Source organism: Mustela nivalis, assembly GCF_964662115.1.
Source record: "Mustela nivalis genome assembly, chromosome: Y".
In the NCBI taxonomy this organism is placed as follows: Eukaryota; Metazoa; Chordata; class Mammalia; order Carnivora; family Mustelidae; genus Mustela; species Mustela nivalis.
The window spans coordinates 27,846,305-27,862,558 of NC_139041.1; the positions used below are offsets into that span (position 1 = coordinate 27,846,305).

General features: G+C 59.3%; 1 protein-coding gene across 1 annotated transcript in view; it reads right to left on the reverse strand.

Annotated features, from left to right (window-relative positions):
• Nucleotides 1–4,021: 4,021 nt before the first annotated feature.
• LOC309856936 (uncharacterized protein) overlaps nt 4,022–16,254 on the reverse strand; it is a gene marked incomplete at its 3' end in the record, with an annotated part of 87,491 nt that continues 75,258 nt past the window's right edge. Inside the window, exons 20-26 of the mRNA XM_082718743.1 lie at nt 9,467–10,944; nt 9,002–9,079; nt 8,752–8,863; nt 8,507–8,652; nt 8,328–8,412; nt 5,091–5,150; nt 4,022–4,185 (exon numbers count right to left, since the gene is read on the reverse strand). Coding sequence (XP_082574869.1) covers nt 4,022–4,185; nt 5,091–5,150; nt 8,328–8,412; nt 8,507–8,652; nt 8,752–8,863; nt 9,002–9,079; nt 9,467–10,944 — 2,123 coding nt within the window. The remainder of the gene's footprint in view (nt 4,186–5,090; nt 5,151–8,327; nt 8,413–8,506; nt 8,653–8,751; nt 8,864–9,001; nt 9,080–9,466; nt 10,945–16,254) is intronic.

Sequence of the window (16,254 nt, forward strand, 5' to 3'; positions counted from 1 at the left end):
CTGGAACTGACCAAGAGCACGCATGGCATTGCAACTCAGCAATGCAGGGCACAGTTCCAGGTTGAAGGGCAACAGAAAAAGCTCTCCAAGCCATGTGAATAGGGTGGTACGAGGAGCCCAGGGGAACCCAGGGCCCCGCTCAGGAGCACCTTACCCCTCCTGTGTGCCCTGCGCTACAGAACAAAACTTCCCAAGAGAGCCCCACCTCTCCCCATCCTCTGCCAGATCCTGCTTGGAAGGGTGGGGTTCTCTCCGCAGGCCAAGAACGGCTGCGCCCTGCCCCCTTGCTCTCCATCACCCTCACCCATGGAATCCAACAGGATGGGGGCTGGAGGGTCCCACCAGGCTTATTGCCTCCTTGCCATTTCCTGTGCCCCCAATATAAAACCACACGTGGACACAAGGTGCTTTGTAACTTGTTTATGGCCCTTCTCCCTGACCCTGCAGCTAGGGGCAGGATCCTCTCTAGCGCTGCCCCTGCTGATCCTTGTCCCTTTGGCTGTCCCGTGCAGGCTGAGCACCACGGAGACGAGCCCATCCATGTCTCTCAACGGTGGAGGCCTCATCAGATTCTTCTTGGTGGTGCAACGTGGATGCTCTGTGATGTCCACTTCCACACAGCTGCCATGCCTTGACACACACACACACACACACACACACACACAGAAACATGAAAATACACACAAAAGTCTATGCTATTTGTGAAAATGTATGATGGCAGGGATAGTGAACGTGATGTTGTGAGCATGCCTTGTCCTCGTGAAATCCCAGTTCCTCCACAGCCAGGGCCCCGTGACCCTGCTTGGGATGGCCTGGGACCATTCCCAAGGACATGTGAACGGCGGTGGGAGGACACGCGGTGCTCAGGCATGTGAGGCCGTCAGGGAGTCGTGGTCCAAGAGTGGGCTGGGACAAGGAGCCCGATTCCCAAAGACAGGCAGGCCATCGGCAACTGAATGAGTGGCAGGAGGACCCAGAGAGGGGCCGACAGCCATGGGAGACACTTCAGGAAAATGGGCTTGGGGAGCCTTGCTTGTCCGGATTGGCCAGGGGTTTTCCGAAGGACAGCATGGCAGGCATGAACCTGCCGGACTAGACCCATCCTCGGCCCTGTGTGTGCGCTCTGAGTTCCCCCAGGCTCACTTCCCACCCTGCCACCTGCTCCATGGGTCCAAGCTCCTCTGAGCCTCAGTTTCCCTGCCACTAAATTGACTGTCCCCTGGCACCCCACCCCACAGGGCTCTGGACCCAGCCCTCCTGGCTCCTCACCGACAGGTCGTCCTCTCAGCTCATTCCCATAGGCCGCCTTCCTGCCTCGGGTAGTACTGCAAAGGATTGGGCCACAGGTCCTCGATGATGATCTGGTAGGGGACAAAAGGTCAGCTGAGCACAGGGCCCCCGACCCCGTTCCCCAGCAGCCGGGACTCCAGCATCTGCGCTGCTGACGAAGGCTGCAGGGGCCTCACCCCGGCGATCCTGTTGGACCCTGGGCAGCTGGGGTCACACAACCAGTTGAAGAAGTTCAGGCCGCTGGGGTCTCGCCTGCAGCTGGCAGCACCACGTTCATAATCCCAGAACCACTGGACTGGAGTGCAACGAGTCTCCCTATATCCTGCGGGACGAGGAAACTTAAGGGAGGCTCTCCGAGGCCTAGGACCCACGCCAGCTCTCGCTCTCAACCGACGACCTCTCCCCCTTCCTGTGCCAAATCCCTGCACTGCCCCGAGGACCCCGCACTCCTCCCTTTCCACCCCCGGGCCCTCATGCCGGGAAGCCCTCCACCAGCTCCTCTGAACCTCCAGCCCACACCTACCGCCGATGCTAAGGTGATACTCCTTAACGATCACGTCGTTCTGGAAGTAGGGGTTGCTCCCAAAGTAAAACTTCAACCTGCAGCGGTACTTGGGACGACCCAGTTCCTCCACCTGCCGCAGGAAAGCAAGAGGAGGGGGACGGGGAGGGGTCGTTGACCCTAGGTGTTCTGCGTGACTGACTGACCGCAACTCTCAGCAACTCAACCCCACCCACTCCAGCTCAAACCCCACTCCCAACGCACCACCGTTGACCTCGGGCTCCAGGGCTAACCTCTAAATTGGTCATGTAGCTGAGCATGTCTGTGTCCTGGTCACATATCACAGCTGATAACTGGGGGTGATTCAGGATCTGCCTTGGGTCAAGGAGCCTCGACGTCAAGGGCGACAAGAAGAGAACCAGGAACGCCCCGGCCCTTCCCGACTGAGAGCCAGGGACGGAATGCGGCCTGTGCAGAAACAGCAGTCACTGCCCCCTCTCTACCTCCCCAGCGCTTGCCCTTTCGTCACCCATGCTCTGCCGTGGGGCATCGCAGGGCTTTGAGGATCAACAGGGCTGAGGCTCCCGGGGCCCAAGAGGCCAAGGCCAAGAGCTCACCCGCTCTCCCTGCCTACGTCCTCTGTGGCCTGTGCCCGTGCTCGGCTGGGCCAGGAGGCCAGGAGGCAGTCAGTCACCACTCTGGATGTCTGGATGGGCTCGGTCCCCCTCACGGCCCCGTTTGCCTGTGTGCTCACCCGAGGCCCTGGGCCCTTGAGGGACCTTCTGTGCCCACAAGGGGGCTGCTCCGCTCGCTTGCAGCATGGCTGCACACCCAGGGTCCCGAGCAAGGGCCTGGCAGAGTCAGCCACACAGGGAGGTAGGGGTAGGGCGGGAGGAAGGAGGCAGAGAGACAGACACACCCAAACCCTGACGACAGACGTAGAAGGAGGGCTGGAAGGGTTGAGAGAGAGAGAGAGAGAGAGAGAGAGCGCGAGTGGGTGGGGGTCATGGAGAGGGAGAGCCAGGGAGGGAGGAAACGTGTCTGTGAGCACCTGGGCCAGCGGCCTTGGCCTGCTTCAGGAGGGTCTGTGGAGACACAGTTTATAGCACTGTTTATAGCACAGTTTATAGCACAGTTTATAGCGCTGAAATCAGGCAGCCTGCTGACTGACTCTCAATGCATGCAAGTGCCGCACAGAACCCTAGGTTTCCCGGGAATTCGGCAACCATACACCGTCTGAAGGACACGGAATGAGGCAGGCAGCCTCTCCATCTGCCCCATTTACCCCCCAAATCCTTTCCTTCCAACATGTGCTCTGAGCCAAGTGGGCTGGGCTTCACTAGGAGTCAAGAGTGTTGACCCGGGTTCCGGGACCGCAGAGGCGTGTGGGGGTGCTGAGCCCCAAAGCACTGGTCCGGAGCTTCCACTCACAGAGGACTCCACAGGTCTCAGGCTCTGCCTTTCCCGCCAACGCGCACTGCCCGCACCCACCTCCTCCGGGACCACCCACTGCTGGACCCCAGCCCCCTAGGTAGCGCAGAAGAAGGGTAGGCCCAGGGTTCGGGGCTTTGAGCCCCCTGCTGGCCCAGCGGCCTACTGCTGGCAGGTGCCCATTGCTGGAAGGGTGGGGTCCATGGTTGGGGGAGCCCGGCCCAGCTTCGCAGTTCTCTAGCCCTGGCTCAGGCTCAGGCTCTGCTCCCTGCTGCCCTGCTCCCACTGTCCTCCCCAGGGGCCAACACCCAGCCGGCGCGATGAAGTAAGGATAGGCTCTCCTGCGACAGCTCCTTCGGCTTCTCGACCCGCTCCGCTTGCGCCACCTCCTCGTCTTCCACCGCCAGCACCTCCTCGTCTTCCACCGCCACCACCTCCACCTCCGCCACGATATCCTGCACAACAAGCACCAACACCTGCCCCGCGCCGGCCTCCTCTGGGCCACGCTGGGCCTCAGCTTCCCGCAGAGCCGCGGCCACCGGCCCGGCTGCCTCCAGGGCCAGAAGCGCCCCCGCGTGCCCGCAGGACCCGGTCTCCCTGAGGGCCCCCGCCTCCTCACCGCCCCCGTCTGGGACCAAGGTGGTCCCGGATTCTGGGGCTGCTTCGGCTTCCCCGGACCTCGACTCCCTCTCCATGTGGCCCTGGCCCTGAGCCCGGGCAGCTGCGGAGGGCAGGCGATGAATGTGGCACCCGCAGGTTCAGCTCGGACACCCGGGAAGCAGGGTGAACAGCAGCCTCTTATCCGAGTGCGCGGGTCTGCGGCACGCATGTGCACAGGGCCTCCGGGAAGCCGGGACCGGGGCTGAGACGGCGGGACAGGGCGTGCTCGCGGGTAGTCATGCATGCGGCCTGGGAGGGATACAGCCTCCGATCCCTGTGCAGAACGCTGGTTGCTCCAAGGTCTAACCAGCGATGGGGCAGTGGGCGTGGTGACCACCAGCCTTGTCCCTGGCAAGCCCCAGAGCCAGACAGGAAGCCTGACTTCTCCGCCACGGGGGTGCCTTCTGCGCCTCTCAACCACTCTCGTTTTTTTCAGAGACACATCTCAGGCCTTCCCCACAAGTGCCCTGGTTATCACAGGCCCACTCGCCCCTTTCTCATCAGTCCATCCAGGACCCCTCGCCTGTCGCCAGCAATAGAAATCCAGCGGCTGAATCCCGTGTCTGCCCGCCGCCCAGAAGCCTCTCCTGCTCCTTCTCAGCAGAACGGTGGGAAAAGCCCTGGGGGCATCAGCTGGTGCTCCAACTGAGCCACATCACTGTCCTGTAGTTTTCCCCTTGACCTGCCCAGTGGTGGAGGGAGCCAGGAGCCTACCACCAAGGTGCTGGGTGCTGGGACCATCTGCCTCCCGAGCCCACCACCTCCCTCCCGGCTTTCCTTAAAGAAAGACACCGCACACAAAATACTTTCCCTGAAGTAAATTAGCGAAAAGAGCCAAGGACCCTGGCCACCTGGGTGCCCACAGAGCCGCGAAGCAGCCCCAGGGAGGTCTGGGTTGGGACTGGGAAGTATGCTAATGGGCCAGACTTTTAATCCAAAGAGAAACTGCAAATTATCTGAAAAGCCAGTGGCCAAATGCTCCCACTGTGCTTTCCTCTGCCCGACTCCTTTTCCTTTTTCTCTGTGTCTCTTTTCCTCTTTGCTTTCTCCTTCATCACGGACATTCTTGCAAGGGCTCTTGTGTCTTTCTTCTAGCTCTGCTCCTAGTTCTGCCTTAGTCTGTGTCCGCCACTGAGTGGAGTACCAGCCAGGGAGGGGATGGACAAGTGAGCACTGACAGCACATGTGCCCTTACTCTGGTACTCACCACGTCCTTCCGGTCCGAACCACACCTCATAGAGCCCAAGAGCCAAGGGGGACGCGGGTACTGTGGTGGGCGGGATAGGACACATGCCGCCTGAGGGCTCAGAGAGGCCTCCTGGGTGACGGCAAGGCCATCAGCCTTGTGGTTGCATCATGGGAGGGCCTCCTTTAAAAGGAATGGGTCAGTGTGTCCTGGGTGATTTTGACCAGAAAGAAGGTGGAGGAACTCCCTTGGCATTAAGTGCAGGGTGTGTGGTCGCCACAAGTGCCACTCTCTCAATCTGCTTCTCAACACAAACAAACACCCCTGCAGGGAGAAAAATGCATGGCTGTCTAGGGGGAGATGAAAAAATGTCTGAGACAGTCCTTGAGGCTGCGCAGACTGCAGAATTCCTGGTACAATCTAAACTGACCAGCATGTGCCTTCCTGCCCAAGCCATTGGAGGAGGCTCCTCCTGGGATTACTGCAGGAAAAGGAGCAAAGCCCTGGAGAGAGAGAAGGCTCCGGTGCTCACAGCGGGAGGGGGATGAAAGGGAGACTTGGAGGAGAGAGAGAGAAGCCCAGAGGAGAAGAAGAGCTGGCGGAATGGGAGGGCAGGGAAGGGAAGGGAAGAGAGGGAAGAGAGGCACAGGGGCAGGTGGGATAGGAGTGTGCCGGGATGGGGAGGGAGAGACAGGCAGGGAGCAGCCAGGAAGGGTTAGGCAGGGCGGGAAGGACGGGTCTGCCTCCAGCTGAATTCATACTTTTCAAGGCGTATAGACCCAGAGGACACATTGCCTGTGAGGAAGGGACCCGCCCCCCAATCGTGGGAAAGCCAAGCAGAGCTAAATCCAGTGGTATCGAGGAGGGCAGCTGTCATGTTTCCCGAAAATATGAGACAGCGACTGAGGAAGTCACGGAGGAAGAGAGGGTGGAAACAGTCAGGGAGTACACAGGCACCAAGTAGTGCAATTGTGGACTGCCCTGTGTCAGTAATGGGGCTGCTCAGTAATGGGGCTTCATGGCACTGGAGTACGATGTGGACGACAGCAGAACGAGCAGGTTTTGAAAAGCTGGCCACATCTATGCTACGAACGAGAGACTGGCCTTTTAGTCCCAAAGTCACAAAGAATTTGAAAGTGGGAGGAGCAAGGCTAAGACCTCAGAAGATGGACTCTGCCCTACATGTCGAAGCAGCCTGCGTGCACTTGGCCCTTAGCCAGGGGAGCATGCTGCATGGGGAGTTGGTGAGGACTAGGTGTGCCCTCTGGAGACATTTCCCTTTTGGTGCTCTAACCGGATAGGGGGTATTGGGCACTTTCCTTCAGACCCTAGGGAAGAAGGCATATCAGCCTCAGGGACAGCATGAGTCAGACAGCACACGGGTAGGTGTCCTGGGTCTCGCATTCAGCTATACACTGCCCTCTCCTCTACGGACCATCTGGGGGACACCAACCCAAAATCCTAGGGAAGCCATGAACTGGGGATCATGGGGCATCTTGGGGTTGCCTATCCGTGAGCTTGAATCTCTGGACATGTGAATGTGTGACTTTTGAGTGCCTGGGATGGTGAGAGAGTGTGTGCACATCAGGACATGAGAGTGACCGAATCACCGTGTGTTGGGTGCGGGGTGTTGGCTTTGCTCCTGAGTGTATGCGTCGGGGTATGTGAGTGGCTAAATATTCTGAGGCTTAGGGCGGTTTGAAACCGATGGTGTCCGTGTCCGTGTGTGTGTGTGTGTGTGTGTGTGTGTGTGACACACACTCTCCCTGGCATTCATTCTTCCGTCCAGCCACGTGGGCCAGAATGACAGTGTCATCTTTCCTACCTTCCCTCGTCCCACTTTCCCCTCTCCAACAGTCCCTCCACAGGGCCTGGCCCCCACTCGCTCCCGCTGTATCTGGGGCTGAGAGGATGACTGTGTCAGCAAGGGCCTGGGCACGCCTGTTTAGAAGAAAGGAGAGCACTGGCTCTGGGGTTCAAGAGACTAAGGAAACTACCGTCCCACCCTTGCTGTGTCTGAGCCCATCTACCAGGGAGCATCTCTGGAAGAGGGTCATGGCCATCCACCAAAACTTGACACTGGACATGTCTGGCCCTGGCTCGTCCTTCCCTTTCCTTGTCCTCTGTCATTTCCCCAGGGAAGACATGAGCCCTTTCAGTCAGATGGCCTTTCGCTCATCTCCTCTCCCCGCCCACCTCCACCATCCCCGGGGGAAGGACCTCCGCCACGCTGGGATGCAGTCCCAGAGCTTGTGTGACCTAGACCTCTGGGCAAGCATGCAGATTCCCTTCCACGGATAAGGATGCCCAGGCTGCGTGGTAAGCATGGACGGGAATCCCATGAGCTCCGGCACCCCACCTGCCCCTTTCCATGAAGAAGACCATGTGCGAGCGTACCCACAGTAACACACGTAAGCACGGCTGACATCGCTCTTCCACATTTTAATAAATTCACAGGGAGCCTCTGTCGGCCCTGGGTTTCTCCCCGACACCAGGCTCGAGGGGGTCCCTGCTCGAGGGCCCAAGCTGATCATTCGGCTCCCTCTGAAAGGTCCTGGACTCTTTCCGGTCAAGCGCAAGGCTCTTGCGTATTCACCTCAACATGCTGAATTTCCTGGGAGAGACGGATACACAGACACACAGACACACAGGCACACATTAGGAGGCCGGTGAGTATCCTCTATGGGCCATACACAGGTTTGCTAGAGGGTTCAAGACCCTTTCGGGGATCGGAGGTCATTCTGCCCTGCCCTGCCCCTCTCCCCGGGCCTTGATGGCGATCGCCTGACATGTCCTCCAACCACGTAGCAAATCTCTCTGTGCAAGCTGGCCAGTGTTCTCTGGATGACTGCGGTGGGCACAGGAGATTGCCCTGGGAGATGGCTGGGAAAACTCTACCGATGAACACAGAAAGCTAACGGGGTGACGCATGAGCCTTCACACCAGGGAACCCAGACATCTGTGCCAAGGGTGGCAAGAGGCACTGAGGCGGGCTCAAAGCTGAGGCGGTGCTCAAAGCTGAGGCGCCTGCTTCTCCAGCTCTGCTTGTTGGTGTGTCCTGACCCGCGTGCCTCAAGCTCCCCAGGCAGAACCAGTTTGAAACCGCACTCCCTGACTCATGCTGATGCCCTTTGCACACGGGGTCACTGCCTCCGTGTGCCTCAGCGTTCCGCTGAGCCGCCGTTTCCTCATCTGAGACGCCCAGGTCCCACGGAGGCCTACGGAGCATTTTCAGCACCCACGTACCGGGAGTCTCACCTGCCCTCCTCTCAGTTCCCTCGGCTGGGGCCTTCTTCCTCACGTAGTACTGCAGGGGATTGGGCCACAGGTCGTCCATGACGATCTGGCAGGGGAAACGGGGCGGGGCTCAGAGGCCCATCCCAATCCGCTGGGGAACTCAGCCAGGTTCACGTGCGCGGTCTGTCCCCAGGACCCACCTCAGCTATCCTGCTAGACCCGGCAAAGCTGTGGTCAGAGAGCCAGTTGAAGAAGTTTAGGTTGCTGTTGTGGTGTCTGCGGCTACGGGCCTCCCGTTCATAACAGGGGTGCCACTGGATGGGAGTGGAATGAGACGGCTCGTACCCTGCAGGAAGGTGGGTACGTGCAAAGGCGCTGCCTAATGCATCAGGTGCGACCCTGCCGCCTCCACCTGCTGCCACCCCTCCACGCAGAGGCTCCTTACCAGCAGCCCTGAGGACATACTCCTTCTCAACGACTTCATTGCGGAAGTAGGAGTTCTTGCGAAAGAAGAGCAGGACCCTGCGGCGATCACGGGGAGACCCGAGTTCCTCCACCTGCCGGGCGGCAAAGTGGGGAGGAGGGTTGAAATGTCTGTCCAGCAGACCCTTCCCCTCCTGGCCTTGGGGAGAAATCGCTTCCGTTATCCCCTCTTCTCCCATTCCCCAGGCTGGCCTCCATCTCCCGGGCCAGACCTGCAAATCCGTCATGGAGCCAAGTATGCCTTCATCTTGCTCACTGAGCATGGCTGACAGCTGCGGGTGGTTCCCAAACTGCTTCGGGTCAAGGACTCTCCAGGGCTGTAGAAGAAAGCGCTACAACAACGGAGCACGTCTGCACAGCAAGTGCAGCCTTGGGTCCCTACCGCTGGGACCCACTCCCTCCTCACAGATTGTGTCAAGGCCCCCTGCGCCCCCGCACGGCCCGCTGCATTCGTTAAGTCAGGTGGTTCCCTGCTGGGCGCTCACAGAGAAAGCTGGACCCACGGCCCCGTCCCCGGCACATCGAGGACAACCTGCGGCCCCACCGGGCACCCCCACCCGTTAGCAGGAATTCGAAACCGCCCCGATCACCGAGGCGTGAGACGGGGCCCCTGCCACAGGAGTCTGCTGCACTAGCCCGGCCACATCGGGGTCCCTCCACGAAGGTAGCAAGGATACAGCCTTGGCCCAGAAGCCAGGGATGCCCCGGATGAGGGCGCTTCGGTGGTCCAGGTGACTCCGCCGCCTCTGCCACAACCTGAGCTTGAGCCCAGAGCAGGCCCCGCTGGCGTCTTTGTGCAGGGGCTCCAGCTCTGACTGCAGGGCCGCGAGAGCCTGGAGCAGGGACGGGGCCGGACCTGGCCGTGCCTCTGGCTGTTCTTCCCCTTCCCGCTTCTCCTGCTGCTCCTGCGCGTCTCCCTCCTTCTGGCTCCCCTCCCAGGCCTCTTCCCTCCTGTCTGCCTTCTCCTCCTCCTGCACAGGTACCTCTGCAACCTCATCCTCAACAGCCTCCTCATCCTCCTCCTGCCCCTCCTCTTCCTCAGCCTTTTCAGGCTCCTGCACCTGCTCCTCTTCCTCAGTCTTCTCTTCCCCCTCAGGCTCCATCTCTTTCTTCTCCACCACCTCCTCCTCCTCAACATCCTCAACCTCCCTCTCCTTGTCCCTGCCACCCTCGGCCTGCTCAGCCTCTTCGGCTTCCTCCTCAGCCTCCTGCCACTCCTGCTCTTCTGCCACCTCTTTCTCCATCCCAAGCTCCTCTTCCTCTTCCGTCACCTCCTCAGCTTCTCTAGCCTTCTCCTCTGCCTCCTCTTCCTCCTCCTCTGGCTCCTCTGGCTCCTCTCCCTCCTCTGTCCCCTTCTCCTCAGCCGCCTCCTCTGTGGGCTTCACGTCCTCCGTCTCCTCCTCAGGCGCCCCCTCCTCAGGCCCCAGCTCCCCTTCTTCCTCCGCTTCTTCCCACGCACCAGTCTCCTCAGCCTCCTCTTCCTCCCCATCCTCCTGCCCGTTCTCCTCAGCCTCCTCCTCGGACTCCTCGGACTCCTCCGTCTCGTCGTCGTCCTCCTCGGTCTCCTCTCCCTCCTCAGCCTCCCCGTCTTCCTCAGCCTCACTCTCAACCTCCCTAGCCTCGTGGTCATCGTCCTCCTCCTCCTCAGTCTCCCCGGGGTCCTCCGCCACGCCGACCACCACAAGTTGCCACACCAACATTAGGTCATCCCCGACGAGCACAAGCTCCACCGCCAGGATGGCGCCCTCTCTCTCCCAACGGCCTTCCTCTTGCTGCCCAGGCTCTGCCGCCATCCCACCGCCTAGGCCCAGCAGCACCTTCGCCTCTCTTGCGGGGCTGGGGCTATATGTCCACGGACAGCCGCGTCCTGATGGACCCCTCCCTCGACTGAGTTGGTCAGGATTCCGGGGCAGTCCCGTGTCCCACGTGGCGCCCGGCTGGGGCAGCTGCAGGGGAAAGGAGCAGGGGCGGGTGAGCGCGCGGCTCCCGCAGGCGGCCGGGCAGTGGAGCTCTGCGGCCCCGCGAAGGGTGGACGTCCGCCGCCTCCTCCCAGAAGCCAGCGGAGTCTGGGACGCATGCGCACAAGGGCTTCCGGCCAGGAGCCCACGGGGCAGAGGTGGAGGCGGCACGCTTCGGGTCTTGGCGCCCAGGAGGCCTGATCCGCGCCCAGGACAATGGCGGGACCCCCTGCCCCAGGAGCCTCAAGGGGGTGGGCGTGGCCGCCACGGGCCCTGCCCCTCACCCCCTGCAGGAGGCGGCCAGGGAGGCAGCCAGTGCGCCTCCTCCGGGATGGCCTCGGGCTCTACCTAAGGAGCCCCAGGCCCCAGTGCCCACAACTCCTTCCCCTCCATCCCGTCGCCTCCTTTAGCACGCTCTCCGCCCGGTGTTTGTAGCCTGTCAGGGAGAAACTGTCCCTTGCCCTTCCCCCACGCAATCCTCGAAGACTGAGGACAGCGAAGGCACCACCGGGGACCGTGGTCTAGCGTGCGTGGGACTGTCAGCCCAGGCATTGCAGAGCAGTGCCATTCCAGGAGACAGCGGTGGGAAGCTGTCTGCCAGTTTGGGGCACTGTCTGCCAGTGGTTCGGCCACTGTTTCCCCTAGGCCATGTCCTTGTCTGCTCAGGACAAGGGGGACCGTGAGGGCTCAATCCATCGATCCGCCTGTCCTTTCCCCATGCTCTGCTCTCCCTCTTCCCGGGTCTGTCTCGGTGTTTGTGTTCCAGGCGCTGTTTCTCTGCCCACTCTCTGGCCACAGGGTCTCTGGAAGATCGAGGCTTCAGGAAGCAAGATGCAGAAGCCTGTCCCAGAACCTCCTTTCCCATGAATTCAAAGCCCCCTTCCCCTCTGTGACGAGCTACTGTTCACGTGACCAGGGAAAGGGACCCAGCTGGTTGCGCCCGACGCGTGCGTGTGCAAACACACACAGACACACACACACACACACTTACCCAGTGACACGCAGTGTGTTTGGCATGGAGCACGGAGGGAGGCGTGCCTTTTGGGCAGCCAAGGGCATACGGCAAAGGCAACCCGGATGTCCCTCCCCTGAGACGATGTCTGTGCGAACCCTGTGGATGGGCAGTTGGGCATTATGTCTGTGGGCCAGGTGACTACAGGGTGCACCCTATGGAAGGCCGGAGACAAGAAGCTGAGGCTGGCTCCCAGGTGACACAGCACGTAGGCCCGTACCTTCACTTGCAGAGACAGCGTGTCTTCCGTTGCCTTCGGGTGAAGCTTCAAATGCCATGGGGAAGGCGTTCCCAGCCTGTCTGGCCTGCAGAGGAGAACACATCTTCTCTAGCCTTCCCCTGCAGCTCAACAGGTCAGGCCGTGAGCTGAACTTCAGGCTGGGCCATCACGTCCCCAGTGCTGACCCCCACACGTGGAGAGAGGATACCCAAAGTGTGGCTTCGGGCCAACAAGGTAGGCTTGGGGCAACTGGTGTGGAGCCATTGCAAGCCGGTCTCCCCCAGCATTACAGCAACAGACGGGTTTCTTACAACCACATCTCAGTCATCTCAGTCATCAAAGGGCCACATATGCTGCGTCCTGTACACGGAAGTGCCGGTTGTGGTTGCTCTGGCGGTTCTTCAACCTCTATGTGTACCCAGCAGGTCCCTACCGATTCTTCGGGCCAGCCACCGCTTCTTCTGTACCCTCCCACAGGTCTTCTTCGGCTCCGTCTCCTGAATCCGCGGTGGATGCATGGCTCTGCGCCATGGCTCCACTCCTAGGGTGGCTGGACTAATGTTATCGCAGGGGATTGAGCTGTGCAGAGTTCATGCCGGCTGCATTCTGAGGTGCCAGCGGTGTTCAGTACAGCCGTGGGCTGACAGGCCCATGTGTGTTCAGACCAAGGTTTCTTTGTGTGCCCACAGGTAGAGGTGTATGCAGCTGGATGTGACACCGTGGGGCAAGGGGTAGGAAGGCGTAGCCTTCCATGTACACACAGGTGCACGTGGAAGCATGTGCACCGACCGGCCTATCCGTTCCCGGCCGGAAATCGAAGGGTTTGCCATGGACGGGATTTCATATGCACCCCCACTGCCTTGGACTGTGGTTTCCATCTGTTCAGCCATCATGTGGATGATCTCCACGTCCACTCCCAATCCAGGGAGACATTCATGCAATGACAGGCATCTGGCTTTGCCCTGCTAGGGAAGGAACACGACAGGGGCCAAAGGACAAGAGGTAAGCATCCTGGCACGGAGACATCACGGGAGGCTCGGTCTCAAGGGCACCTTCCTCGTTTCTTGTCCCCTGTGCCTAGACACATGAACACTGGAAAGCACACACGCATTCTGGGCACCCCATCCCTTGCCTGCGAGGCCACATTTATGAAAGACTGTTGCCCTGGGTCCTGCAGTCCTGTAGCAAGCATCCGTCTCCCAGCAGCTCTGGCCATTAAGCTCCTGAAGTTGGCGGTCCTCTTCAGGAGGGGCTCAACCCTCTTGTGCCATGGACCTGCTTGCCCTGAAGCTGCCCTGAACTCCAGAGAGATGTTCACGAGCCACATCACCTGCATTGCACCCTAAGGCCCTGGGAGGAGACCCGATGTCCTTATGATGTGACCAACAGCTTAAGCCGTTGCTACCTGAGGCATGCTACCTGAGGCATGGGTCCAATCCTAAACACCTCTTTTCAGGGCAGGCGGGGCATCCCCCAGTCAAGGAAGCAGAGCACCTGTTTATGGGAGACACATGGGAGGGGTTTCAGCAGCACCTTCCGGCCTTTCCTCTCCCGTTTAGAGCTCGGCAGGCCCTTCCTAAAAGCCCTGAGGAGTGAGCCGTCGAGGGTTCGAGGCAAAGTGGGTGGGGGGAGCACAGCACATTCTGGGGTCCTCCGGGTCTGGAACCCCACTGGCAGCCCCGCTGCAACCGTCAGCATGCCTGGGACTTCACCTCCATCTTGTCGACACGATGGATCCTAGAGACTGGCCTGGGGGAGCCGTGAGGCTACTCTCCGGCTTAGGCGACAAGGAGACCAGAAGACGTGACGACGGCCTGAGCAGTCTTCCTTTGGCCCGGTGCTAACCAGCACCCTAGAATTCTCCCTGACGGGCTGCATCAGACTTGAGATCCCCAGCGCTGACCAAGAGCAGGCAGACTTATCCATGTTCAGGCCTGAACCGTGAAGCCGGCGCATGGGGCACCTGGGAACACACACGAGCCCACGTGCATGGGGACACACGAGGCCTCGTAACACTTTCAGCCATGGGTGTGCAAACAGACACAAAATGTACATACACACTGTCTCCGGGATGCAGGCATCGATCCACAATTGTCACACACACACAGGGGCACACAAAACACACACACACAGCAAAAACGCACACATGACGGCCTACACACAGGGGAGCAATGAGGACACGCAAGTCCACACACACACACACACACGTGCACAAGCATACATACATGTGCCCAGCTAGGAGGAACGCTCAGGCATGCCAAGTCAAACCGCTTCCGCATGCGTGCAACACACACACACACACACACACACACACACACATGATCGTGGACCTGCCCACAGCGGCTCCATTACACACAGCACACTCACGATGCACCCAACACATGGAGCAAACCTGAGTTCCCCCAATATTCCATGGAACTGTCCCCTGTGCTGGGTGGGGTTACCCGCAGGAGGGTCTGGAGTCCACAGGGACCGTGAGGGACCCCCTCCTCTTTTGTCCTCCCGTGATCCTTGGTTTTGCACTGGACCAGACCAAGAGCATGCATGGCATCGCATCTCAGCAATGCAGGGCACAGTTCCAGGAGCAGGGGAACAGAAAAAGCTCTCCAAGCCATGTGAATACGGTGGTACGAGGAGCCCAGGGTCCCCCAGGGCCCCGCTCAGGAGTACCTTACCCCTCCTGTGTGCCCCGCTCTACAGAACAAGACTTCCCAAGAGAGCACCGACTCTTCCTGTCCTCTGCCAGATCCTGCTTGGAAGGGTGGGGTTCTCTCCCCAGGCCAAGTATGGCTGTGCCCTGCCCCCATTCTCTCCATCACCCCACCCATGGAATCTGGGAGCCCTCTGCTGCTCACGGAGCTCCCAGGGGAGTGAGTGGGTCCCATGGTGGAAGCAAACTGGTCACACACAATAACTGAAAGCGAAAGCTGTTTATTAGCACATATCACACAACAGCTAAGACAAGACAGACAACTCTAGCCGCGTGGGCCCAGGGTACTCCCGCCTTATCCCCTTCTCTGGAGCACACCGTTTGGGTGCATCGACCGAGAAGGTGACCGATCCCCTCCCTGGAGCACACCTTTTGGGTGCATCGACCGGGAGGATGATCTGAGCGAGAGTGTCCCAAGAGCACACTCTGACAAACAGAGGGCCAGTGCTCCTTCTATGCAAGTTCAGTCACTACGTCAAAGGCGCTTGTGGTTAATCTGCGGTTTGTTGTACGTGCGAGGCTGCTCATCTGCTGCTAGTGCGATGTTGCTTGTAGCACATACACCATGTCCCGGTTGTCAATCTGCGGTCAGCTATAACATCCTGTGTGACACCGCCTACTTCATAACAGTTCTTGGAAGCTCTTTGCCTGCCTGGAAGCTCTACAATGGTGGGGTTCATGCTCACAGGACTCCCTCAGTTCCCCTTTCCTTTTCTTTTGAGGCAGGATGGTGGGATTAATTCTTATGATGGTGCTCCCTACTCTCTGTGGGAAGTCCAGGATGTCTTGTTTCGGGGCAGTTTGTCCTGCTGTTCTGGACTCTGTCTCGAACATTCATCCACCAAGTGGAGCCGCGCAAATTGGGCTTCCAGCCTTTTCCAGGCTCGACGCCTTGCTCGAGTGATGCTTCGTCGCGAGCTTTACGTCTGCTTCCCCAAAAATGTCTGCCATCATTATCTGGTCTGCCATAGACATGGCCGGAAGGATCTGGTCCTGTCCAGGTGTAAGAGAGTAACCTACAAACTTATAAAGCATATTTTGAACGCATTGAAAGAGGCATGGCCCGAAAAGAAGTAAGAGCAGTACTAGAACACCCCATGATCTCCACAGATCCTCGAACTTATTCCATATGGTAGTTAGCCAATTTGACTCCCCCAAATTTTTGAGTTGTACCTCTAATGATTGGAACGAGGCGCCACTCTCAGCCAGTTGCTGCAGTATTAACTCCTTATATGTCCTGCTTTGGTTTAACCAGTTGCTCATGGTGATGTTATATGTGGAATCCCAGACAAGGTGGGTCAGACATACTGGGGTAAAACTCTCACAACCGGCCAAATTCATTAGTTGGGCTGTTCCCAGGATCCAATCGATTCTGTCTACTCTTGCCTCCAGTTCCATCAGGCCTGCCTCCAGGGCCTCCGGTCTGTGCAACAACTATCCCTGGGTTTCAAGGATGCCTCTCAGGAGTTTCTGTTGCTCCTTTAAGACTCCTACCAGCCCGGAAGATTGGAGCACTCCAGTTATCCCTGATGCGGCTCCGATTCCACTCATCAGCAAGGAGAACA